Source organism: Rattus norvegicus, chromosome 11 (assembly GCF_036323735.1).
Source record: "Rattus norvegicus strain BN/NHsdMcwi chromosome 11, GRCr8, whole genome shotgun sequence".
Classification (NCBI taxonomy): Eukaryota; Metazoa; Chordata; class Mammalia; order Rodentia; family Muridae; genus Rattus; species Rattus norvegicus.
In genome coordinates this window covers 89,652,041-89,678,829 of record NC_086029.1, presented here as the reverse complement: position 1 = coordinate 89,678,829, position 26,789 = coordinate 89,652,041, and the positions used below count along the sequence as shown (strand labels likewise).

Genomic DNA, 26,789 nt, shown 5'->3' with positions numbered 1-26,789 from the left:
AATATGAAACAAACAAACAAACAAACAAACAACCTACTGTCTTGCAGGGACATCTGGGTGTCTAACTGTGAACCCATTTTGTTTTTCAGACTGACAGCAAGTCATTAATGTACTAGATGCGGCTCGATAATGCTCACCTTCCAAGAGGGGTAGACCTACCTTTTGCTCTGATTGGTTAGCCAGGAAATGCTGCCCTCTGAGCGGCCCCTGTTCAGTATTAGTTCTTTCACACTCGAACTCCTCGTCATGCTCTCTAATCCAGCAAATTCTTCTGCCAGTTTCCCTTGACTGTTTGGAACACTGCATTACTGCTATACGTTGATGACGGCACATTGGCAATAGTTGTGTGCAGTGCGTTGGTCTGAACTTACGAGCTGTTTATAGATCAGCAGAGTCAGTATTTTTAGTTCATTTCCTTAGGCAAATACAAATATTGAACTTGCACAGTTACCTAGGGCATTCCCAAGTTAGACTCTCTGTGTAAAGAGCTTCCAGGCAGCATGAGCACAGGGAAGCTATTAGTTTAACATCTACTAGGTGCCTCTTTGTGCTTTGGATGAGAGAAGTGAAAGGGACTTGTATGGCCTAAGCACCACATGCGTGTAAGATCCAGTACCGATTGTAAACCGTTCAACCTCCATCAAAGATTGAACTTTGGCTGAGGCTGGCTTGAACGTATACTTTATCTCAAGAAACTGGGCCAGGACTCCACCCTTTTAACTCAGCAATGTGTTGATAGCATGTTTCTTAATTTCAGGATGCTGAAGCTTGTTTCATGACTTTCAAAAAGTGTATATTTTTCTGCTTTTGAAAATTTACCATAGAAAGTTTTAAATACTGTTGTAAAAATTACTTTACTATATCTTTCTGCATATGTTATCTTCAGCAATGATTGACTCACGGTCTTGTCTACTGTTGTTCCTGCTGTCGCATGCAGTTCCTCCCTCTTCTCTCCACAGCCTGCCTTACCTTTCTTGCTCCCCTCTTCTCCTCTGTACCTCAGCCCTCCCCTCCTGAGTTAGTTCAGAGATAATCTCAAATATCACAGCATACAGTCTGCGCTGTAAAGGTGACACCTTAGTAGGTGTGTCCAAAGCACTTCTCTCACCCATAAATAATGTGTCTGGTGACCATTTTTACAGAGTGTTTATTGATCTTGTGGCTTTTGCCTTGGGGCATGGTGTGGGAATGTCACAGAGTAAAACATTTCATTTTGAGTGGCTTCTCTGGATGGGTGAAGAGACAGACTGGTCTATACCTATTGTAATATATATATATATATACATATATATACATATATATATGTATGTATACATCTATCTATCTATCTATCTATCTATCTATCTATCTATCTATCTATCTATGTGTGTATGTATATATTTAAAATATTTAGTCAAATGCGCCGTACTGACATTAGTGAGTTGTTTCCATTGTCAGAATAGTTCATAGCTATTCAGGTATAGCCAGAAGCACAGGCATATGTAGCCAATACTCCATTAAGATTAGTGGTTTCTCCCATTTCCTCAGTCTAGGGAGTGAATGGCTGTGTGGTAAGCACAGGTGTTTGCTTTTAACTAAATTACCTAGAAAAAGGAGAGGGAGGCAGAAGTATACACTCTTAGAATGAGGAAAGCCAAGTGAGGGGTTTGTCACATAGCGGCAGAGAGCAGACAGTGCACAGCACTGATTGCTCTGATCACACTACATCTTCACAAAAGCTTCCTGAGCGAGCGTCTTCAGAGCGATCCACTCAGGGGAAGTAAGAAGAGACTGTGTTGGGTCCCAGCTGCTCGCTCACTGCCGAGCGTCCCAGGCTTTTGTAGAAGTATGCTTTTCAAAAATAATCCTCTCAGACACACTTGGATTCTTTTTTTTTTTTTTTTAAGCAGTTCTAGATCTTAGTTCCTCCTGTGTCATCGTGACCACTTTATGTAACAACTCAAGGGAGGAGAGATTGATCTTGACACATGCCATCCAATGGAGGCTTGGTGTCCGTTAGGGCGGGAAGGCATGCTGATGCAACTCAGTCTGTGGCTGTGGAGCAGAGGGTACAGGCCTTTGCACACTGCTGACCGTGAAGCACACAGAGAGAGAACAGAACCGTGCCTTCCGTCAGTCGGGCCCCAGTTCCTCCCAGCTCACAGCTTCAAGGTTGCTCTATAAACAGAAGCAAATGGTTCAAAAATGAGTCTGTAGGGACATTTCACATTCAAATGATGGCACCATGGAAAGGAAAAACCTTAAAAATATTTGTCATGAGGGCTTATCTGTTTAACCGGCCACCAGAGATGAGATGGCATTTCTCATCAGGCTTGGTTGTAGACCTGTAGACCTGATTGTTAGTAATAGACATACTCGTGTCCTCTGATCAGATGCATTGATGTTGTGTTGCTGAGATCTCATTTTGAGTTAAAGAGGAGTCCCTGGTTATGTGTCTTTGTTCTGTATTCAGTGGCAGTTTCTCACGGGTCTCTCACACACTCATTTTTCCTCTGCTTTGGTCAAGGAGCTGCTGCTGCTGACATGGCGACAGTTTCATCGCAGCGGGTCGATAAAGTTCCTGCACACAGAGCAGATTAGTTGGTGTGTGTCACAGTTCTGGCTTTGGGCTCCCATGCCCCACGGTAGAAATTCTTAGAAAATGAACAATTGCCTCACTAGGTATCAAACATCTTATTCAAACAACATAAACACTATGTGTGTGCGCATGCGTGTGTGTGCATGCTTGCGTTTGTGTGTGATTCTGTTAGTGTTTTTTTGAGCTCTATATGTTATATGTGCATATATTCTCGTGTTACCTTCGCATTTGGTGTGCCTTACTTTTAATTTTGCTGTGATTCGCAAGTATAATCAAGTTCGTTTCAGTTCGTTTTTAAGTTATCACTGTGTCGGTGGAAGGCAAAGGTTTACGTGTGGGTTTGAAATGGCTTACCTGTGTGACATATGCTGACTCGGTGACTCACACTGCCTCTCTTCCTGCCTGTTCACTGTATGTCTGTTCCACTCACACCTGCTATTCCCGAGTAACTTAACCTTGGGGTTTGCATCTTCCCTGCCTTCTGTGAAGTGTCTTGACTAGTGAAAAGACCTTGCCTTTTGCTTTGCCTCGCTGTGCTGGGTGCCTGCCTCCTTGGTAGTTCCTCAGTGTGCTGTGTGGACCTGTCTGTGTTCTGAGTAGAGACATTGCTCCTCAGCCTCTGCTGTTTGGGAATGCAGACCGTGGAACGTTTACTCACTACCTCATCTGTAATAAACTCTCCTGAGAAGCCACGTCAGCGTTTAGGCCACGTGCTCACCACACTGTCCTGGCGAAGCATCCAAGGCAGGGGCAGCACTAACGCTTGGGGCTTTCTGTAGCACTGCCTTTTTCTTTTAAAACCAAAAACCAAAAGCCCCAAACCCAAAACCAGTGTTTCCTTGTGTACTCATTACCTTTCCTAGCTCCAGACCCTCCTTGTTAGTACTTTTAACTCAGTATCTGAATTGAGATTTTAGGAGAATGTAAACCTGATTATTTTCCCTGTTGGCATAACCTTATTGAAAGGCCAGGAAATGTGTGAAATGCTCAGATCTTGGGCTTTTCATCTACATCCTGATACTGAAATTTTGACCAAATAAAGAGTTGAATTTCATACTTTCCGTACATGATCCTTGGGGAATGGAACGAATCATGATCTGTGTGTAGTAGAGAAAAATCCCTGACACGTGTTATGCTAGGTACTAGTCATGCTTCTGAGTTTTAATTTATACTTAATTTTTTTGAATTGCAATGAAGTAGAATTCAAAATGAGTTCATTCGCTCTCTGTGTTCCTCATGATGAGTATCATGCTTCACGTACCTGGGCTCTTTAGAACATTCCAGTGTGGCTGGCACAAGCTTGTATTGCTTAGCATTGGTGGAAAGGATTCCATAGAGCATAGTTTAGGAAATAGGAGGACGTAGCATTCAGGTGTGTCTTACTGCTTTCCCTAAGCTTAGTTCAAATAATATTGGCCTTTATTGGTTATCAATAAAACACTGAGATTCTTTGGTTCCACTGATCTCGGCAGGATAAATGCCTCCCTGACACAGAAAGATCAACACTTAGACCTGTTTTATAACTGAGAGGATTAAGAGTACCATACAGTTCAATACCGAAGATGTCAGAGAAACAAAGGCCACAGGTGTTTGCAAGCTTTGTTAGGATTTCTGTTTCTGGAACTGTGTTCTTCTCATGTTTATACCCCTGCTGGCTTGGGATAAGAAGTTGTTGTGAATCCTATAATGTTAAGACCCTTGACATAAGGAGAATTCCACACTGTAGCCTCATTCTCATCCAACCTGAGGCTTAAAACCAAAAGCCTTTCTATTAAAATGAAGAGACCAAGAATTAAGTGGACTATAAATGAATGACATCATTTTGTTTGTTTGTTTGTTACTACATTGAATCAGAAGCAGAGGTTGGTACTCTCTGGTATTTATTTTTGTAAGAATATTTTTGCCTGAAGTTCTGACAGAAATGCCAGGACAGTGTTTCCCCTTTGCGTGGACAGACAGACGTAAAATCTAGTTGAATTTCACTTCCAGAACACCTCCCATTGCTTCTGTTCATTAGCACTCAGGATCTGGTGTTTGGGTCATGACTCAGATCAGCGGGTGAGGTTTACTATGAGAAATTCCACAGGGAATAAGTTGGGTGCAAAAAGCTCATATGTCCTATTTGAGGCTGTGTGAAATAAACTGGAGCCTCCCAATGAGGTGGCCCCAGAGACTGGATTTAATCCTCTGGTGTGACTGCTTTCACAAGAGTCTAAGCACCATAAAATACAACCACAAAAGCCTTCCTTCCAAGGAATGTGTGTGTCGGCTCCTGTCAAGAGTTCTTAGCATGGAACAATGATCCTAAAGCCATAATCTAATAAACAAACAGGTAATCCGATTCAGGTTTGTCTAGGTAATATAATGTCTCTATCAAACTACTTCCTGCACCTTTAGCTCTATTCAGAGGGAAAGAGTTCTGCGTGGGAATGTGTGTGTTTTCGTAGGAGGGGGATATGTGCGTCCCCTGACTGCGTAATTTGTTTGTCACTTCTGGCTCAGTCTCGTTGTTCACGGTGGGAATTTTCCACCTTAGTAATTTGGTATTTTCCTGGTTTTTATTGTAAAGGATGGAAATGTGCACACCTCCATTTCAGGTGTTTTCTTGCACCACCTCCATCTCTTTTGCCATTGGCCAGGGCAGACAGTTCTCGATTGTCTTCATGCCTTTCTACCCACCAAACCTTTAGGCAGCCACCAAACTCAAAGGCAAAACTGTTTCCATACAGGAAGTTCAGGGATTCCTAGAGGAATTTCCAAAGGTCCAGAGTCCTTTTTACGGCCTGTGACAACTGAGTGGCGTGTGGTGCGTTCTGTGCCCTGGGAGTTCACTTTGAAAACAGCTACCGAATGCTTAATTTTCCATGTGGCCATGAGGTTTGGGTATGTGGGGGGAGGGGGTGTCAGTCATTAGCAGCACGAGTTCCTGGTTGCTGTTTGTCTCATCTTGCCTAGAGAATTATGTTTTATGGTGTAATGCTCAGTGAGTGCCTCTTGCAGTTAGGCTAACTGCCCTGCTGTAATGTCGGGCTATTTTCTGACTACTCAGGTTGAAAACAGTCTGTGACTTTGCTGTTAATTGGCCCCCACATTTTGAGTCATAGTCATAAACCAGTGGTGTCGAAAGGGTCTTTAAGAGCTATTAAACAGGTTCCTTGCCCTTACAGGGCTGTAATAAGCATTACAGTAGTCCTCCTCCTCATCCCACCTTGAACATGTGCAGCTGGTTATTGGTAATTTTCACTTTCTCAAGCCAGCTACTTTCTAGTTCTCTTTCACTGTCAAACCTCGGGCCCTTAGTAAACGCAGATACACTGTATTGATCTCCTATTGCCAATGTTTCCCTGAAACTCTTTATAGGTTTTCCCAACAAACTTAATATTTCCAGCTGTGTTCTCTATTTCCTAGTATCAACTCTAACACGTCTGAAAGGGTACATACAGTTATAAAGTGGGGTATTTTTTATTGTTTTTGTTTTTGTTTTTGACATCCCATGTACCTTCTGGGTATAGTTGTATCTCTTGTTGCATTTGTTATCGTCTCCTTAAAAATCACAGAGTCACTCTCCAGTCCTGATTCTGGTGTGGACCGTCCTATCCTAGGTGGCATCAGGATTCTTTGGAGGCCTTTTCTTTTTAAATGGATGTGTAAAGAAAAGCCACCCACAGGTAGAGTCAAGAACTGGCTTAGCTGAAAATCTAATTTTGCTTCCTGAAATGCATTCCTCAGCTCACCACCTAACATGGATTTCTCCCTAAATTTGGTAGCATGATTATGGATCGCAAGGAGAATAGAGGACAAAATAGAATGTTTAAGTAATATCTAAACTTGGAAAGATATCCTGAAATATGAAGGAAGTGTTAGGAAGGTCTTTAACTTCAGATACTCCCTGACATGGCTGGAAGACGCTTCTGGTGCACTGAGGATCTGGTTCCTTCCTGGCTTTCCAGTCCTTCCTGCAGCCTCCTCCTCCATGGCTCACGGCGGCATGCAGAACATGCAGCTGGAGGACGCCAGGCCTGATGGCTGCATCCTGTGGATACATGGTGCAGGGTCTTCCTACTTTAAACAGTTCAGGTTGCTAAGCAGCCTATGGGTGAGGCCAGGATTCACGCTAATTTTCCTTAGAAGCCAGTGAGGGACAACGCTGGGGTGTTTGGAGTAATCAATCCATGATGAGAAAACATACAAGGAGGATTTACTGGCTTTGAAGATGAAGGAAAGGAGCCACATGCCAACAAATGAGGGCCACTCCCCTGAGTCGGGTAAAGAGAGGCAGTAGGCTCTCTGCAGACATTTCGAAAACTAAAGCAGCTCTAGAGATGCCTTGATGTTAGCCCCGTGGTGTACACGATGGGCGTCTGTTTATGGAACGGTTAAGATCAGAAACCTGCGTTCTGTTAAACTAGGAGGCCTATAGAAATAATGGGACCTACCATGTTACATTGTGATTGCTTGTTTACTTGCTTCACCTCTTTGGAAAAGGAAAACTTCAAGCAATGTCTTAAAACAGTTATCTCAACATAATTTCACCTGAGAGGAACATAAGATCCCCTGACAAATACTAGGCAGAACTAGTGTTTATTCAGTGTGAGTGTGCATAATGCCTGATGCAACGTAAGTTATCTCGCGTTGGAAAAACGTTGAACTTTTTGATAAAAAGTATACTCTTACTGAATCTAATTTTTCTTATGTGTAGAGCGAGTTGGTGGACAAGATCAAGGTCAGGAAGTTCTCTGTAAGTCCTAACAGTCACTGTAAATAGGCTTTTAGGGAGGGGAGGTGTTTTCTCTACTTAGTTCTGACATCGGAATGAGAAAGTAGCCACATATAATAAGTAATTGAATGGTTGTGGCTGTGTTCCAATAAAGCTTTATTTGTAAAAGCAGAAAGTGGGCATTTGTCCATTTAGAAATTGTTTGTGAACCGTAGGCTGTTGAACCTCTTGTTCTATTCTAATTTCCTTCTAACCCGTTTATTTGTTAGGTTTCTAATGCTGCGTATTGTCCACTAAACTGAGCAAGTGTCATTAGGACTTAGAGACTCAAGTGAGTCTCTTTGTAAGAATCCATGTCGTGTTTGCAGACATAAGTGCCAGGAAGGGAACTGCTACCATGTCCTTGGCACATAGACCTGGAACAAATGCTCTTGAGGATGAGACACTGGGAGCCCCCTGCATGCCAAGGCTGAGCTCACTCCACTTGTGACTCAGAGAACTGCAGCTACTGTTGGAAGAAAACAAGGGTGCAGTAAATGGACGCTGCTAAGGAATGATAGACCTTCCAAGGCCACTGGCCAAGTGAAGGGAAAGGAAGGAAGGAATCCCTCACTCAGCTAGATTATGTCTTTGGGCTGGTCGAACAGGTCTGCTAAATTGGCAAGGTGCTTGAACCTCAGCCCAGAATATGTCATTGGACTATGCTGTTTGTATTGTCTTCCGTCACGGGACCTCCTCTGAGGGAAGAAGGTGAAGTAAATGAAAAGCAAGCAGTGGCCAGCTCCCTAAGGAAAAACCTTGCTTTTTCCAGAGAATTTAAGTATTGAAGTCTTTATTGGACTTGACAAACCTTGATTCTTCGATGATAAAAATCCAATAGATTTTGGACTTTTAAAAGCTTTCCTACTGGTGCAGGGCTTGACCGTGTTCGGATGTTGGAGTGTGGTTTAGAACGACATGGGGAGAAAGAGCCAGTTAAACAAAAGAAATTGTGCCGTGTCTGTTTGTTTGATCCCCAGATTGTGGTGGTTGTTTTGATTTGGACAATTTATTTGATGTTGAGGGTGGAAGTGCTCTCTTCTAGGAGTATGTCAGATTTCCTTGTTATGTCTTGCAAATTGTTTAAGAACAGGTTGTCATTAAGGAAACGGGTTACCTGGTAATATGTAGCCAAGCCCAGGGAAATGCAGGGTTTAATTTTATTAGAATTTTCTGGTGGACATTTTAAGGAGAAGCACACATACCAGTGGTGACGACTTCATTTGGCCATCTCTGGTCATATGGTTTTCTTTTTCCTTTGCCTTTGCCCTTAGAAGCCCAGTAGACTATGGGCTTTACTGTGCTTACATACTAAATTACATTTTCGTATTTGACTTTCTAAATTATTTGTGAAGCAGGGTTCGATCATTAAGTTATATGAAAAAAGCACCTCATAGTAAAAAGTAATGTCTACTTATAAAGGACATCCAAGTCAATAGCTAAGGCATGTACAGTTATTCTCACTTTGAGAAAGAGTGTAGACATAGGATTCCATGGTTTTTCCAGTGCCTGTAGCTAGGAAATGCTTTCTGTGTGACCTACTCTACCATTGCAGGACCATGGCTGTACTATGTCTAAGTCCCCACACACTGGGACAGGTTAAGGTATCTCAGAATCAAAGCCTGCACAATAAAGAACAGGGGATTAAGTGTGGAGCTAGGTAGACCACCACAAGGATGAGGGAAAACACTAAAGCTGGTTATCTGGGAAGCAGTTCAGGTCTAGGATCCCTAACACCTCAAAAGAAAGACAGGACTTCATCACGAAACACCCAGAAAATGATTTCACTAAATATTTCTCAAGAGAAGATGAACAAATAGTCAACCAATACACCGAATAATTTCAACCTCACTCATCGCTGGGGGAATACACGTCAGAGGAGCCACGAGCTACCATATCGCCTGTTAAAATGGTTGTGACAGAGGAACAGTAATGGGTGACAGTGAGCAGGTGGCAAAGGACAAGTTTTCCAGGGTGTTGTTGGCAATGCATATTCATACACACAACTGAAGAAGACCTTGTTGCAGTTTCGCCAAACTAAAAAGAAAAAAAAAATGACCCAGAAATCTCATTAGTGAGTATATAACCAAAGATAATGAAAAAAAATACATCAAGGAGATATCTGTACTCACATATTTATTATAGAATATTAACACCTTTCAATCTACAGACTCAACTAAGGTGTCTGTCTGTGTGAAAATAGGGAGGAATGCACAGAGCATGGATAGGTATGTAAAGTATGAAACACGTGCAGCAATCTGATCGGAGGATATGCTCAGCAAAGAGATATAATAATGCACATGTATGCTCCCACTCGTTTGTAACAACTAAAATAAACTACTCTCATAGAAGAATGCTGTGGACTGGCCTCATCTGAGAATAGGAAGGGTACTGTGGGGAGGAGAGGCTGACAGATGATGGTCATCAAAGTATAGGGAAGATGAAGGTGTTTTTACCTCCTTATAGTGGAGGATCCATAGAGTCTACAGTGATCTGCGATCTATTTTAAAATAATTTGCTCCAAGGATTATTATCAGCACATAGGAAAGGTTTAGGTTTGAAGAAAGGGAACCGACAATTACCCTTATTTGGCCCTTTTACACTTATATACACGTGTAAGATTATCACGTCCCTGTAAACATATAATGACATGAGTTAGAGAAACTGTTTGCATCCAAAAGATACTTACTGATCAGTGTATTTGGTGTGGTAGGGCTGTGACCCACCAACATTGTCAGTTTCTTCTCTGTTCTTAAAGAAGGGTCATCTAGCTAGAGAATGTCTTCCTTCCAGAATGTGAACCTGTCAGATCCTGGGGAACACCAAACAAGGCTTGTCCCAAGCCTCCAATATTCCTCTAAGCCCTAGCTTGATGGCCATAGGATCTGTTGGCTGCCAGTGTGAGGGCTTGTTTCTGCAACGTCTCTTGTGTCCATTAGAGGATATAGCTTCCCTTTGCCAGCACCACGTTGTTTTTTAATACCACGGTTTTGTGAAAACTTGTGAAATCGTGGAGTGCAGTCCTCCCACCTTGGCCTCCTTTTTATGGATTGTTGGGTTACGCTTGGGGTAAAGTGTCAGTGGGGGTTTTAGTTTGCCAACTGCTTAGAAAGTACCTCAGAAAGTACTAGCTTGGGAAGATTGGAAACCACTTAGAGACCATGTCTTTAGAGTACATAGGAGATGACTGCATTAAGAAAGATGTTTTGGTAGCAGTAGAAATGAATAGTGGATGAAGTTTTCAAAGGAGGGTAATTCGATGTGGCTTCCTTGTATTCAGAGCAGATGGCTGGAACAAAGAAGATAGGCATTTTCAGTCTGTTTGACAGGAGGAAACGGAGACGAAGTAAACAAGAAAGAAAGAGGACATGGAATGAGGCCAGCGGGTCTGACTGTGGCTAGCATAGCTAAATGGGGATTGCAGAGCACTGGGCTGTAAGTCCAGTCGGTGATGGCTCCGCTGGTCGGGAACATGGAACAGGATTATCTTCATGATAACAACAGAGTCAGTGTAGCCTGTAAGTAAGTGGTGTGTTCACTTACACTTTCCTTTTCCTGGTACCCACTTATGGTTTCCATGGCGGCAGCGGGGCGATCGGAGGAAAGTGGTTGCCGAATGTGGCAAAAAATGACCTGGTTAAAGACAGTTTCTGGAACCTTCTGTAGCTTAGAGTGCCTCAGAGAAACCATGGCGGATGGTTGTTGACGTGTGTTTGATTTTGAAGCCACTGTTCTTACCATGGTTGGAAGTCCTTTGCCTTCATCTCCTGGAGCCTCGTGTTCCTGTTCTCCAGCTGAGAGAGACTAATTCACCACCTTGTGTTGTAAACACTCACTCATTTTAACTGATTACACCTCCAATGATTCTCAAATCACTAAAATTACTAATTGCTATTCCTTACACATCAAAGAGTGAATCCTGAATAATTAACCCCAAATAAAATTAGATGAATTGGCCCTTTTAATTAGAGTCCCTGCTGCTGTTTGTTCTCAGCTTCCCTTTCTTACTGTTGAGAGACTTTTAGAATGATTAAAACTGTTTAAGGCTTAAACAGCCAGTGACCTTTTAATACAATATAAATCCATGAAAGCAGTATTTCAGCTAGCAGGTGGTGAAGTAAATTTTTAGAGCAAGTACCTGTCAGCTCCAGTATTCCTGTGGGGGTAAGCGCATGCCAAAAAAACAACCACCTTGAAATGAAATGAGTGTCTCTATTTGATTATTTTTATAGCATTTATGCATTTGCTAAGCTTCAGGCTTGATGAAATAAATGGCAGGGTTGAAGGAGAGTGAGTAATGGCTGGCATCATTTTATATAAATAGTAACGAGAATTTCTCAGCAAGAAGAACTTCAAGTGCATAAAAGATGAAGACTGGAGAAATTGCAGCAGGCTCCTAGGCACGCAGCCCTTTATGTCTGGATTTCCTGCTACAGAGGAAGAGACACCAGCATGGAGAAGGGAAGCTTGTGGGATTTCTGTGCAGTGGTTATGGAGCATGGACTCCCAGCTTCCTCATGCTGCATTCAGACTGCATTTGGTTGCCCTTCTTTCTCACATTCCTTCCATCTACAGAGGACCCCCGATGCTCCCTTTCAGCCTTCAAGAGCTGTAAGAGGGGCCGATTCTTCAGCCAGATTTGTCCATTCCTCATCTCAAATCTGCTATGGAGCCTTCTAAACATGACCTAAGCTTTGAGCCAAAGAAAATTTGAGTCTGAGTATATATTCTACTCAATTTGACTACTTATAGCCAAATTTTCTGTACTTGAAGAAAATTATCTATAATCTGATATGATTGTGTTAATTCAATTATTTTTTCCTTATACTTTAAAAGTGAATTTTAGCTCCTTTTAAAATTTTTATTGGCTATTTATTTGTATTTCAAATGTTATTCTCCCTTCCTGTTTTCCCCTCCAAAAAACGCCTGTCCTATCTCTCTCTCCCCTGCTTCTATGAGGGTACTCCACTCCCACCCATCCATTCCCACCCCAGCACCCTAGCATTCCCCTACACTGGGGCATCAAGCATTCACAGGACCCTGAGCCTCTCTTCCCACTGATGCCAGATAAGGCCATCCTGTGCTGCATATGCAGATGGAGCCATGGGTCCCTCCATGTGTACTCTGGTTGTTGCTTTAGTCCCTGGGAGCTCTGAGGGTTCTAGTTGGTTGATATTGTTGTTCTTCCTATGGGATTGCAAACCCCTTCAGCTCCTTTAGTCCTTCCTGTAACTCCTCCATTGGATTCCCCATGCTAGGTCCAATAGTTGGCTGGAAGCATTTGCATCTGTATCAATAAGGCTGTGGCAGAGAGACATCCATATCACTTTCCTGTCAGCAAGCACTTCTTGGCATCAGCAATAGTGACTGGGTTTGGTAGCTGTACATGGGATGGATCCCTAGGTGGGGAAGTCTCTGGGTGGCCTTTCCTTCAGTCTCTGTGCTCAACTCTTTGTATTTTCTTTAGACAGAAGCAATTATGTGTTCAAACGTTGAGACCGTTGGGTGGCCCCATTCCTCAACTGGGGGCCATGCCTAACCTCTGGATATGGTCTCAGCAGGTTCTTTCCCCTTTTTTGGGTATTTCAGCTAAAGTCCCCCCTGTTGTGCCCTGAGAGACTCTTGCTTTCCTGGCATCTGGGACTTTCTTCTGCCCAGCCCCAGTTCCCTATCCCCATTGCTACACACCTCTGTTCAATCCTGACCCTCTCTGTACATTTCCCCCATCTTCTCCCACACCTAATCCTGCTCCCCTTTTTTTCTTCTTCCCTTCCTCTCTTCCTCCCAATTCCTTCCCACCTTCTACCTCTTGTGATTATTTTGTTCCCCCTTCAGAGTAGGACTGAAGTATCCACACTCTGGTCTTCCGTTTTCTTGAGATTCATGTGGTCAGTAAGATATATCATGAATATTCCAAGCTTTGCCCCAATATCCACGTATCAGTGAGTACATACCATGTGTATACTTGTACGACTGTGTTACCTCACTCAGGATATTTTCTAATTCCATCCATTTGCCTCGAATTTCATGAAGTTATTGTTTTTAATGGCTGGGTAATACTCATTGTGTAAATGTACCACATATTCTGTATCCATTCCTCTGTTGAACGATATTTGGGTTCTTTCCAGCTCTTGACTATTATAAATAAGTGAACATAGTGGAGCAGGTGTCCTTGTTATATGTTGAGTCATTTTTTTTTGGGGGTATATGCCCAGGAGTGGGATAGCTGGGTTCTCAGGTAATGCTATGTTCAATTTTCTAAGGAGCTACCAGACTGATTTCCGTAGTGGTTGTATCGGCTTGCAGTCTCACCAGCAGTGGAGGAGTGTTCCTCTTTCTCCGCATCCTTGCCAGCATCTGCTGTCACCTGAGTTTTTGATGTTAGCCATTCTGACTGATGTGAGGTGGAATCTCAGGGTTGTTTTGATTTGCATTTCCCTGATGACTAAGGATGTTGAACATTTCTTTAGAATCCTAGGCTATTCGAGATTCCTCAGTTCAGAATTCTTTGTATAGCTCTGTAGCCCATTTTTTAACAGGGTTACTTCATTCTCTGGAGTTTAACTTCTTGAGTTCTTTGTATATACTGGATATTAGTCCCCTATTGGATGTAGGATTGGTAAAGATCTTTTCCCAATCTGTAGGTTGCCATTTTGTCCTATTGACAGTGAACTTTTCCTCCTAGAAGCTTTTCAATTTTATGGAGTCACATTTGTCAATAGTTGCTCTTAGAGCATTTCTTTCTCCTCCTGTTTATCCTTTGAGCACAGGATATATTACTCATAAGACATGAACAGGAATGCACCTATCTCCTCCCTGGCCCAGTAGGGAAAATAAAAATCACTTCCGTCGCCATTGATGCATTGTGTTGAGGGCCTGCTCTTCCTCAGACTCCACAGGTGTCTCTGAAGACAAGAGAGCTTCTACCCTGGATGGCCACTGCTGGGCATGTACAAATGGATGGGATTGTCAGTCACTACCCTAGTATTCACTTGCCAGCTTCTTTACTGAGTTGTAAATTAAGTTTGTTGTTGTTGTGTTTGTCTTTTGAGGTTGGTCTGATATTTGTTCATATCATGACTTTAAAATTTTTATTTCATTTTCTCACACTGAGAATTTTCATATTTTAGTATTAGGGCTGAGAGTCTCTCAATAACTAGAGAAGACTAATACACCCAGTTTTACCTGTTGTCGTGTTTACTTTTACTGCCCATATTTGAAAGTCAGTGTTTATGGACACGGTGGCTGTTTGGATTGCAGTTGTCTCTGCTCATGTCAGACAGGCAGTCCCTGTGAAATTCAAAAGCGCTTGTGACTCTAGTCCCCTTTCAGGACCATGTTCTCCTTCACTTTGTGCATCATGTGGAATCCGTTCAGTGTTTTCTAGTGAGAACGTGAATCTTTACAACAAACGGCTACACTCTGATAGAGATGTGCGGTGTGCTTCATTGGCTGTGGTACAGCAGTGTCCGCCTCTGTGCTGAGAGTTTATCCATGAGTTGAAGAAGAGTTCCGCTGAAGTCAGTGTAGTCTCAGAAATTCAGTATTAGCTAAATATGGAGAGAGACTGTCCAATTTAAACGTGGGGAGACGTCATCGTTTTCAAAGATAATAAGTCTTCTTGCCTTTAATCTGAGAATCTCAAAGAGCATTTTGAGCTAAGTTATTTAGAAAGATGACTGCACATTACATTTTAGCTTGGGTAAATATAGGGAAGCATTAAAATTAAACTCTGGGTTGGAGTAGATTCTGCGATTCATTTTAAAGTATCTTCCTTCTGATTCTTAAACACGGCAAAGTTACAACTCATATTTATTGTATAGAATGAAAGGTAAACAGAGAGAGAGAAGAGAAAGCAGCATTTGTTATGCCATAAGCTCTGGGGCGTAACCTCCATTAACATCTAGGCCTGTAGAAAGCACCATGCTGTAAGTACTCTTAGAGCTTGGTCTCCTCCACTTGTTAACATACTGGTTCTTCCTATCCTGCCCCCAGATATCCGTGACTCACTCCCTTTCTCCATTTAAGTTTTTGCCCAAATGCCACTCTGGTGAGACATTTCTTAATCCTGTTCTTTAAAACTGCTACACCCTGCCACTATCCCAGCTATTCCCCTTCCTCCACCATTTCTCCTCTGGATTTATTGCTACTTGACATTCAGCTCATATTTTCTGTTCATTTCTTAGTCACCCCTCTTTCCTGCTCCAGAGCAGGGTCTAAGGGGGCAACGTCTCCATTCGTTTCGTGCACTTGTATCTTTGTACCTTTCTATGGCAGAGTCTAGAGTGATGCCTGGAGCACAGAGGGCACTGAGTAAATAACAGATGATAGAAGCAGGCAACACCATCAGCTTGGTGGCTCTCCCACTGTCCAGTGTGCGAGCCACTGCAGTCTCTCTGTAAGCAGTGCTACTGGCTTCCTCTATATGACATCATGTTGAAGAGTCAACCTAGGCTTTGCTGTGTGGTTTTTTTTTCTTTTGTTACTTTGTCAATAGATAAATTATTGAATGTAGATATCCCTTAATTAAAGCCTATAAATACGATTGAGGATTTGATACCCTTTGTGTTATTTTCCATGGGATGTGCCTAGTAGGATTGGCTATACATGGCTCTTTTCCTGCTCATTTTTACATATTTCCAGTTGATAGATGATGTCTATAAACTCATATAGTGACGTCTAATGTGGATTTTTTTTTATTAACTTGAGTATTTCTTATATACATTTCAAGTGTTATTCCCTTTCCCGGTTTCCGGGCAAACATCCTCCTCCCCCCTCCCCTTCCTTATGGGTGTTTCCCTCCCAACCCTCCCCCCATTGCCGCCCTCCCCCCATAGTCTAGTTCACTGGGGGTTCAGTCTTAGCAGGACCCAGGGCTTCCCCTTCCACTGGTGCTCTTACTAGGATATTCATTGCTACCTATGGGGACAGAGTCCAGGGTCAGTCCATGTATAGTCTTTAGGTAGTGGCTTAGTCCCTGGAAGCTCTGGTTGCTTGACATTGTTGTACTTTTGGGGTCTCGAGCACCTTCAAGCTCTTCCAGTTCTTTCTCTGATTCCTTCAACGGGGGACCTATTCTCAGTTCAGTGGTTTGCTGCTGGTATTCGCCTCTGTATTTGCTGTATTCTGGCTGTGTCTCTCAGGAGCGATCTACATCCGGCTCCTGTCGGTCTGCACTTCTTTGCTTCATCCATCTTGTCTAATTGGATGGCTGTATATGTATGGGCCAAATGTGGGGCAGGCTCTGAATGGGTGTTCCTTCAGTCTCTGTTTTAATCTTTGCCTCTCCCTTCCCTGCCAAGGGTATTCTTTTTCCTCATTTAAAGAAGGAGTGAAGCATTCACATTTTGATCATCCGTCTTGAGTTTCGTTTGTTCTAGGGATCTAGGGTAATTCAAGCATTTGGGCTAATAGCCACTTATCAATGAGTGCATACCATGTATGTCTTTCTGTGATTGGGTTAGCTCACTCAGGATGATATTTTCCAGTTCCAACCATTTGCCTACGAATTTCATAAACTCGTTGTTTTTGATAGCTAAGTAATATTCCATTGTGTAGATGTACCACATTTTCTGTATCCATTCCTCTGTTGAAGGGCATCTGGGTTCTTTCCATTTTCTGGCTATTATAAATAAGGCTGCGATGAACATAGTGGAGCACGTGTCTCTTTTATATGTTGAGGCATCTTTTGGGTATATGCCCAAGAGAGGTATAGCTGGATCCTCAGGCAGTTCAATGTCCAATTTTCTGAGGAACCTCCAGACTGATTTCCGGAATGGTTTTACCAGTCTGCAATCCCACCAACAATGGAGGAGTGTTCCTCTTTCTCCACATCCTCGCCAGCATCTGTTGTCACCTGAGTTTTTGATCTTAGCCATTCTCACTGGTGTGAGGTGAAATCTCAGGGTTGTTTTGATTTGCATTTCCCTTATGACTAAAGATGTTGAACATTTCTTTAGGTGTTTCTCAGCCATTCGGCATTCCTCAGCTGTGAATTCTTTGTTTAGCTCTGAACCCCATTTTTTAATAGGGTTATTTGTTTCCCTGCGGTCTAACTTCTTGAGTTCCTTGTATATTTTGGATATAAGGCCTCTATCTGTTGTAGGATCGGTAAAGATCTTTTCCCAATCTGTTGGTTGCCGTTTTGTCCTAACCACAGTGTCCTTTGCCTCACAGAAGCTTTGCAGTTTTATGAGATCCCATTTGTCGATTCTTGATCTTAGAGCATAAGCCATTGGTGTTTTGTTCAGGAAATTTTTTCCAGTGCCCATGTGTTCCAGATGCTTCCCTAGTTTTTCTTCTATTAGTTTGAGTGTGTCTGGTTTGATGTGGAGGTTCTAATGTGGATTTTTGATCCATACATATGTGAAAGAGCAAAACAGATGAATTCGCATCTCTGTCACCTCAGACATTTTTTTCATTAGTTATTTTAACCCTAGAGTTTTCTTAAAAAGTACCATTGTGTGGTAGAGTTTCAAGTACAGTCCCTATTAGTAATTTATTAATTAGGTAGAAGACTATGAATATGGAAGGGTAGAAGATTGATTTTTCTAATATCTCATCATGTATGTCTAGGACCCCACATTTAAGGCTGCCCAGATAGCAACTGAAAGGACTTTAGTCAGTTTCACGTGTCTCCTTATTCCTGGTGATGGTTGGTTCCTCAGAAGAGGTATTGGTGCTATTTTCATGACAATGGAAACAGACAACTAGCACTGGCCATGATGCCTTGAGAGTAAACACTCCCCCAAGAATTCTCAAAAGAGTGAAACTTAGAGAGAAGGGAATCCAGGCGCTGCCTATTAAAGGCTCTGTGACACTCACTCTTCCTTTGGGTACGTGACTATTCTGAGGTGTTGTTCACATGTTGTATCCTGTTCCCTTTCCGTGTGATGGCATTTCAGGGGTGACCACACTCAGTGAGCCTTAGATGATCTGATGTGTTCTGTAGGTGGATTTGAGAGGAATGTTCCAGGCTACCAGTATCCACTCAGACTTAGAAACCAGACACTGTATTATGTCCGAAACAGGAGATTCAAGAAAACACAGCTGTAGGTGCTTCCTTCTGGGACTGAGATTCGTGAAGCATAGTTGTCCTCACAGGGAACCGGGGGAGGGGGATTACACATTCAAACTCACATATGGAGACCATGTTACAAAGAAGAGGGAGGGAGAGAAGCAAGACTGAGTTTCACATAGGCGTTTCTGCATCCATGAGCCTGGCAACCTACCTTTGTCAGCGAAAAGACAGGAGCTGGGCAGAGTGCGGAAAAGTTTCATTACTTAGAGAAGCTGCACATACCTATTTTTAGTTTTGAACAGAGGAGTTCATAGGTTGAAAAGACTGGAAAGGTCATTCATTGGATGAGGAAGATTTGTTTCCTTGGCTTGTCACATCACAGCACTTTGTGATGGTTTTAAAGGCACTGCTCAGCTTAGCATCTGGTGGTGACTTAGGTTCCTTGTACCACTTCATTCCCCATGCTTATCCGTTCAGGATGCCCACGAGCTCTCTCCCTCCACTCTCAAGTGCATGTGGGGCCACCTTCACTGTGACATTCAACAGTGCTTCCTGTCTCCCAAAGGATGATGGGTGACAGCCTGGAGACGTAAACTTAAGATTCCTTGGAGAACAAAGGACAAGGAGCTAGGTGCCCCTTGTCCCAGTTTGAAGCCAGAGGGAAAGGAGTTATGATTGCAACTGTGGCGGGAGAAGACTTTGTCATAGACTTTCCTCCGTGCCTGCTCTCTAGTTGCACAGTTCAGCTTGTTAAAGGCCACTTACCATTCTCACTCTCTAAGAAATTCATGGCCTTCATCTCTGTGCTTACACACATTTTGTTGGTTTGACCCGTGTCTAGCATTGAGTATGTTAGTCTATCGGATGTTCATCCATACATCAGAATTAGGGCATACAGGTGATGGCGAAGAGTTGTCCTTGTGCTTCATTCCAGTTCCTACAGCTGGTGATTTCCCCTGCAGACCTGTCCTGTCCAATACCTCCCCCTCCAGTGTCTGGGTCATTACTGTATTAGCATATGAGTCCCAGTACAGAATGTAGGAACCAAACCTGGATGATGGACCTCACAGAACTGAAACCTTGGTTGCCGTCAGTGATTAATGGTTAAGAGGTTACCAGCTGGGTTCTCAAGGACCTACATGATCTTGTTCAGAATTAAAGCAATCAGTTTTTCTTTCTCTTTAATCCTTCTGTGATTCCCAGCAGCCTGTGTGCCTCTGTTTAAATTCTTTTTTTTTTTTTGGTTCTTTTTTTTTGGTTCTTTTTTTCGGAGCTGGGGACCGAACCCAGGGCCTTGCGCTTCCTAGGCAAGCGCTCTACCACTGAGCTAAATCCCCAGGCCCCTGTTTAAATTCTTATGGAGAGACAGGTAATGGCGAATGTACTTAGAAGGGACCTCAGAGACAGAGAGTTGTACCTTAATTCTTCAAATTATTTCTGTAACATTTTGGTTTATTAATATGCATTTTGTAGGTCCTTTGTTCACCCTTTATGATGCCAAGAATTCAGGCAGCTTGGATAATGTTTGGGGATCTGATAATTTGAAGTGCTACACAGAATCTGGTGCATGACACGATGCCCGTCCATACTGCATTAAAGAGGGCAGAAGAAGACTGGTCTAGAGAGACCACTAGGCTCTGAATTTAGATTGGGACTAACAACCTAGTCATGAGTTCATGGCCTAATGCCTTGTACACTCTTTTTTCATTAATTCTGATTTAAGGTAGAAGAGGATTTTGTTGTGTTGCATTTTTCTTAAGAGTTAATGAATACATTGCAGAATGCAGTGAAAGCTGAAGTATGGTCCAAGAGCCAATGGCATTGGAATTTCCTGGGCTTTTTAGAAGTACAGATTAATTGGTTCTTCCACAGAACTACCACAATGGATGTCAGAGTGCTAGCCAGAGTTCTGCGTTTCACAACACTTCCCTGAGATCCTGATGGACTGTGAACTTTCCCCAGCATTTGAGCAGGATTATTTCATGACTGGTGGGGTTGTGGGTAGCTAGCCTGGTAAAACTGAATGACTCTAGAGGCATTGTCCTTGGCTGGTATGGCAGGAGTTAGATATGACAACTGATAGCTATTACTCCCAGTGTAGTAATTAAAGGCAATGGTCACCAGGGGTTTCAGATCCCAGAAGACTGCCATCATTCACAGGACATCCCTTTCCAGTCCTACCCTCCTCCCCCTTCCCCCAGATACCCAAGTTGTTGCATTTTTACATTATCCAAAAGTTAATAATTTGCTTATCAAAACTGCTTCCTATAGCTAGCAAGCTGGTGACAAGCAAGGTAACGAACAGCCACTTATATGTAAAGAGCTCCCCCTCCCCCTCAGGATCCATCCCATATGCAGCCATCAAACCCAGTCCCTGTTACTATTGCCAAGAAGTGCTTGCTGACAGGAGCCTGATATGAGTGTCTCCTGAGAGGCTCTGCCAGAGCCCTACTGATACAGATGAGGATGCTTGCAGCCAACCATAAGACTGAGCCCGGGGACCCCAATGGAGGAGTTAGAGAAAGAACTGAAGGAGCTGAAGGGGTTTACAACCCCATAGGAAGAACAACAATATCAACCAACCAGATGCCCCAGAGCTCCCAGGGAATAAACCATCAACCAAACAGAATACATGGAGGGACCCATGGATCCAGCCACATATATAAGAGAAGATGGCATTGTCTGGCATCAGTAGGAGGAGAAGCCCTTGGTCCTGTGCAGGCCGTTTCCCCAGTGTAGGGGAATGTCAAGGTGTTACAGCAGGAATAGGTGGGTGGGAGGGGTTCCCTCATAGAAGCAGGAGAAGGGGGGATGGGTTGGGGGAAGCCAGGAATGGAGACAGCATTTGAAAGATAAACACATAAAAGTTCCAATAAAAAAATTGATTCCTATAAAAAAATACTTCTAAATGAAGCATCAAAACTGCGTATTTAAAGGGAGAACAAAAATGCTTTTTAAAACGGTAAAAAACAAAACCAAACAAAGCTAATGTTTCTTTTTTTCCTAGTTACACTTATTTTTAAACCGTTTTAAATACTTTCTAATATGGCCATATGGTTTTGGATGCTTGCTTTCTATGTCAGTGGTTACATACTGTGGTAGCTTAAGCCTTCTTGAGGACCGTATTGCACTTAGATATCAGGTCATTTGTTTTCTGGCCCTATCATGCACAGTGAAAGCTAGACCCCTTTCTGCCTGTGCGTCACACTTGGTTGTTTATGACCTCGCTGGTTTTCTTATACACACAGTGTTATTTGGAGGCTCATGATTTTGCTATGTTGTAGATGGTTTTATTCAGCATGACTCATGTGCAGGTGTTCTCCTGCCTTGCTGCCTGGAATGGCCTTGCCGTGCAGGTCATGGTGTCCAAGGTGATGACAGTACAGCCTCCCTTTTACCTACCTGGGTCCAAGCTTCATTTTACTTAACTTCTGAAAATCTGTCCTCACAAAACGAACTTCTTGTTACCTTTACATGGATACAAATCTTTTCTTCTTCTGCTTGATTAGGATTTTATTAATGCCGTTTATCAATTCTAATAAAATGCAGAATCCCTAATCATTATTCTAAGAAGCCCTTTGCCGCTGTTTAATGTCCTTGACCTCTCTAGACTAACTTTAAAATATAAAATCTGCTCTCTTATGAAGGCTCGGGCTATTAATTAATGCAACATTATCTAAGCAAGGGGAATTTTCTATAGAAGTAAAATGAAGACAGTAAATTGCAGCACATGTATCTTTTAAAGAGTACTCTGAAGCCTCATACCTATTAACTTCTCACATGTATTTCCCTTCTGTAGGTGATTTTCTCCCACCCCCACCTCCGCCACTAGAGGATCCTGGTACCATCCCATCTGGGTCCGGGCACTTCCCTCCTCCTCCACCATTGGATGAAGGTGCTTTCATAGTGCAGGTAAGAGCAGCGATAAAAGTCAGGTTTATATTCCATGCTGTGAGGGCCTCTGACCAGTGTCTGTGGTTCATTAGCATTTACCCAGAGTATAGAGAGAGCTTTGCAACTCACGGGGACTTAAGAGTTCTTTAATGCGAAGGGCCCAAGCGACACATGTCAGAGTCCTGTTGGCTTACACTTTGAAGCCCTGGATAATTTTTACCTACTAAATTAAATTCTTTTTTAAACCAAAGGTGTTTTTTTTGTTTTGTTTTGTTTTTGTTTTTACTTTTTACTTTTATCAAATGCTGTTTGAGAAGTCCATATATATATATATATATATATATATATATATATATATATATATATATACACACACACACACACACACACATACACACACACATACACATACATACACACATATACATATATATATATAGATAGATAGATAGATAGATAGATAGATAGATATCTAGGCCTTTACACTTAAGCTATGGATTCTATATAAGTAAGTGTCATAGTTAAGACTCTGCTTGATCGATGTGGACCCTGAATGGACAGCAACCCGTCTTCACTAAAGCAGTAGTAAGACACTGTAGGGCCTTCTCTTCTCGGTGTCCTAGAAGCAGAATGGTAAAGATGTGTATCGTTGATGCGTAACCCTAAGTCCTGGAATATACAGGATGCAAAGCAACTAAATCCAGCTCAGTGTACAAGTGTCAAGAGAACCTTTTTTGCTTTGACGTAAAGGCGACTTGTGACCAGCACCCCCACTTAGGGCTGAAGATAACATGTCAGGATAAAAAAAAATCATAACATTGTAGACATTGTCATTCTATGTAGGGTAATTTTAATATGGACACAGTGGAGACAAAAATGAACCTGACTTAGAGAAGCTCTGGTCCCCGGATGAGGTAGAAAGAGTGTCTGACAGCCGCCTATCTCAGTGAGACATCACAATCTCGTGAGCCGCGACACAAACCGCAGACCTTGTGTTGACGTTGGTGACTGCTGGGCGCCTTATTCTCTTGTTTCCTTCGCCTTGAGAATGCTCCCAGTGTCCTATGCAGCATGCGACAGAGGAGAAGCTGTAAGGGAGACCTGCTCAGGTTCTAATCTGTCGACTTCTTTCTTTTGAAGTTCAGGTTGGGGGAGCAAAGCAGAAATTATTCACTTCTCTCCCACATAGTCTTTGTTCCTTCATAGGTATTATTTGAGCACTGGGAATCCTGTAATACAGAAGGCAAACATAGGTTTCGGGCCATGGGACTTCCAAGTAAATAGAGTACATCACTGGGCATAAGCTGCCGTGAGTGCTTGGCAGGCAGGCACAGGGTGGCTTTTAAGAGAGACTTGGTAAGTGAGGCGTCATGAGGACAGTCCACTAAACGAAGGCTTACAGGACACTATGATCCAGATGGATCCCTGGAGAAGTATATTTTCATGAGGTTTGGTCATGTTTTAATAAAGCAGTCTTTGTTGTCTGCTTTTATATACCTTAGTTTTCTGTTGTGGTGTGTCTTTATGTATTGGTTAATGGACATAATTTTAAAATTTTCTTCTGTTTTTATTCCTGGATTCTTATTAAGTCTATTGTGGAATATTTTGAGTATTTGCTGCTCCAAGGATTGGCTGAATTCTTGCAGCTTTAAAAATAGTTGAGAAAATGTTCTAGGTTAGTGCTTCTGGGCAGACCACACTCAGTTCTATATTAGCGATTGTGCACAGATCACACTGAGTTCTAGGTTAGTGATTGTGCACAGATCACACTGAGTTCTAGGTTAGTGATTGTGCACAGATCACACTGAGTTCTAGGTTAGCGATTGTGCACAGATCACACTGAGTTCTAGGTTAGCGATTGTGCACAGATCACACTGAATTCTAGGTTAGCGATTGTGCACAGATCACACTGAGTTCTAGGTTAGCGATTGTGCACAGATCACACTGAGTTCTAGGCTAGCGATTGTGCACAGATCACACTGAGTTCTAGGCTAGCGATTGTGCACAGATCACACTGAGTTCTAGGCTAGCGATTGTGCACAGATCCCACTGAGTTCTAGGTTAGTGATTGTGCACAGATCCCACTGAGTTCTAGGTTAGTGATTGTGCACAGATCCCACTGAGTTCTAGGTTAGTGATTGTGCACAGATCACACTGAGTTCTAGGTTAGAGATTGTGCACTGATCACACTGAATTCTAGGTTAGCGATTGTGCACAGATCACACTGAGTTCTAGGTTAGCGATTGTGCACAGATCACACTGAGTTCTAGGCTAGCGATTGTGCACAGATCACACTGAGTTCTAGGCTAGCGATTGTGCACAGATCACACTGAGTTCTAGGCTAGCGATTGTGCACAGATCACACTGAGTTCTAGGCTAGCGATTGTGCACAGATCCCACTGAGTTCTAGGTTAGTGATTGTGCACAGATCCCACTGAGTTCTAGGTTAGTGATTTTGCACAGATCACACTGAGTTCTAGGTTAGCGATTGTGCACAGATCACACTGAGTTCTAGGCTAGCGATTGTGCACAGATCACACTGAGTTCTAGGCTAGCGATTGTGCACAGATCACACTGAGTTCTAGGCTAGTGATTGTGCACAGATCCCACTGAGTTCTAGGTTAGTGATTGTGCACAGATCCCACTGAGTTCTAGGTTAGTGATTGTGCACAGATCCCACTGAGTTCTAGGCTAGCGATTGTGCACAGATCACACTGAGTTCTAGGCTAGCGATTGTGCATAGATCACACTGAGTTCTAGGCTAGCGATTGTGCACAGATCCCACTGAGTTCTAGGTTAGTGATTGTGCACAGATCCCACTGAGTTCTAGGTTAGTGATTGTGCACAGATCACACTGAGTTCTAGGTTAGTGATTGTGCACAGATCCCACTGAGTTCTAGGTTAGTGATTGTGCACAGATCACACTGAGTTCTAGGTTAGTGATTGTGCACAGATCCCACTGAGTTCTAGGTTAGCGATTGTGCACAGATCACACTGAGTTCTAGGCTAGTGATTGTGCGTAGATCACACTGCATGCTGGTTACGCTCGCAGTAAAAAGGAAGATAACAACACGTTAGCAACTTCATAACACACAGATGGACCTGAACGTTGTAATACAGAGAGCTAGACGGTATTGTGATATTACAGACAGTATCCTGCAAAGCAAGTCGCAGCAAGGATAATAATATTAATGTTGCTAGCATGTGAAGCTGATAATAATAAAGTTATTATAGATACTATGTGAAGCTAGTGATCACAGTAACAGTAGAGCCTTGTCCATGGATTCCATTTAAAAGTCACCCAACCCCTGAACATAGTGCCTTTACCTTGATTGCTCCCAGCTTTACTTTGACCCTGGTTGCATGGCTTTCATTGCGAACATCTTTAACATCATTTAAAACCTGCATTTCTGTTCATGTTTTTGTACTACTGTGAATGTGACTTCTTTCTTGATTTCTTTTTCAGAGAGTTGGCTTTTAGTGTAAATAGCCTACTTAACCTCTACATGTAGATTTTATATCATGCATTTTTATTGAATCTATGTATTAATTCAATATGACTTCTACAGTTTTAGCTTTGTCTCTGTGTGTGATCCCATTGTCTGAAAACAGGGACAATTCCTTTCCTTCCTTTCCAGTCTGGACCCTTTTGAGTTCTTGGTTTTGCCTGAATACCCTGGTAGGACTTGCAGTACTGTGCTGAATAGAGTCAGTGAAAGTGGCCTCCTTGTCCCTTTCATGAGGCTTTCATGAAAATGACAAAAAGTCTCTTTCTCGGTGGACTTTGTTCTGGTAAGTGTACTCAAGCCATGGCTTTGTTTGTGAAGAGGAAGGAAATAAACAAGAAGCCTGTTGCCATGCTGGCTTGTGTGCTCTGCAAAACAGAAGGGAGGATGAGAAAAAATAAAGCCATGTTTGCCAAGTGGAAAAGGACAAATCTGGTAGGGAGAGGGTGTTGTTTTTGAGGATTTTCCTATGACATTCTTGGTAACTTAAAAATGCTGCCCCATCCTGCTCTTGGGCCGTAGCGAGTTGGACGAGATAGTAACTGACCCTGCTCTAACCGTGCATCAGCCCCCTCAGACAGAACTCAGGGGGCTCAGGCTGATCGCTGGGAACAATTTTGCACTCTTTCCTCTCAGCTCTGGCAAAGCCTCATCTTGCCAATTCCAGATCAATACTGGTAGTCGTGTGTTTTGTATAGAAGTCTGTTTATATTTCTAGCCAGAGCCAGAAGACTGCCCACTAAGTGAGACTTTTGCAGGGCTGAAAGGGACCACCTCCTTGGCCATTGACTCCAGCTTGATAGCCAGACATCTAGCATCCACTGAAGGAATCAATTCCTAACACTCCTTCAAAATGGAAGCCAGAGATGGAAAGAGATGTCTGTTGATACTGTGGTTCTGACCAAACTCTCATCAGGAAGTCTCCCCTCCTGGCCATACCCTCTCCGCTGCCCTGCAGGTGATTGTTTTGTGTTCTCCTTGGCTTGTCTTAGCCTGCTATAAGGCTGTAAGGTTCCCTGGTGCAGGATAGGGGGC

The 26,789-nt window shown here is 42.8% G+C and overlaps 1 protein-coding gene across 15 annotated transcripts in view; it reads left to right on the top strand.

The window, feature by feature from the left end:
• The window catches only part of Lpp (LIM domain containing preferred translocation partner in lipoma), a 641,914-nt gene that overhangs the window by 255,144 nt on the left and 359,981 nt on the right, over positions 1-26,789 (top strand). For all 15 annotated transcript variants that reach the window (XM_063270369.1, XM_039088098.2, XM_039088097.2 and 12 more), the window contains one exon: positions 22,154-22,266. In XM_063270369.1, coding sequence (XP_063126439.1) covers positions 22,154-22,266 — 113 coding nt within the window. The remainder of the gene's footprint in view (positions 1-22,153; positions 22,267-26,789) is intronic.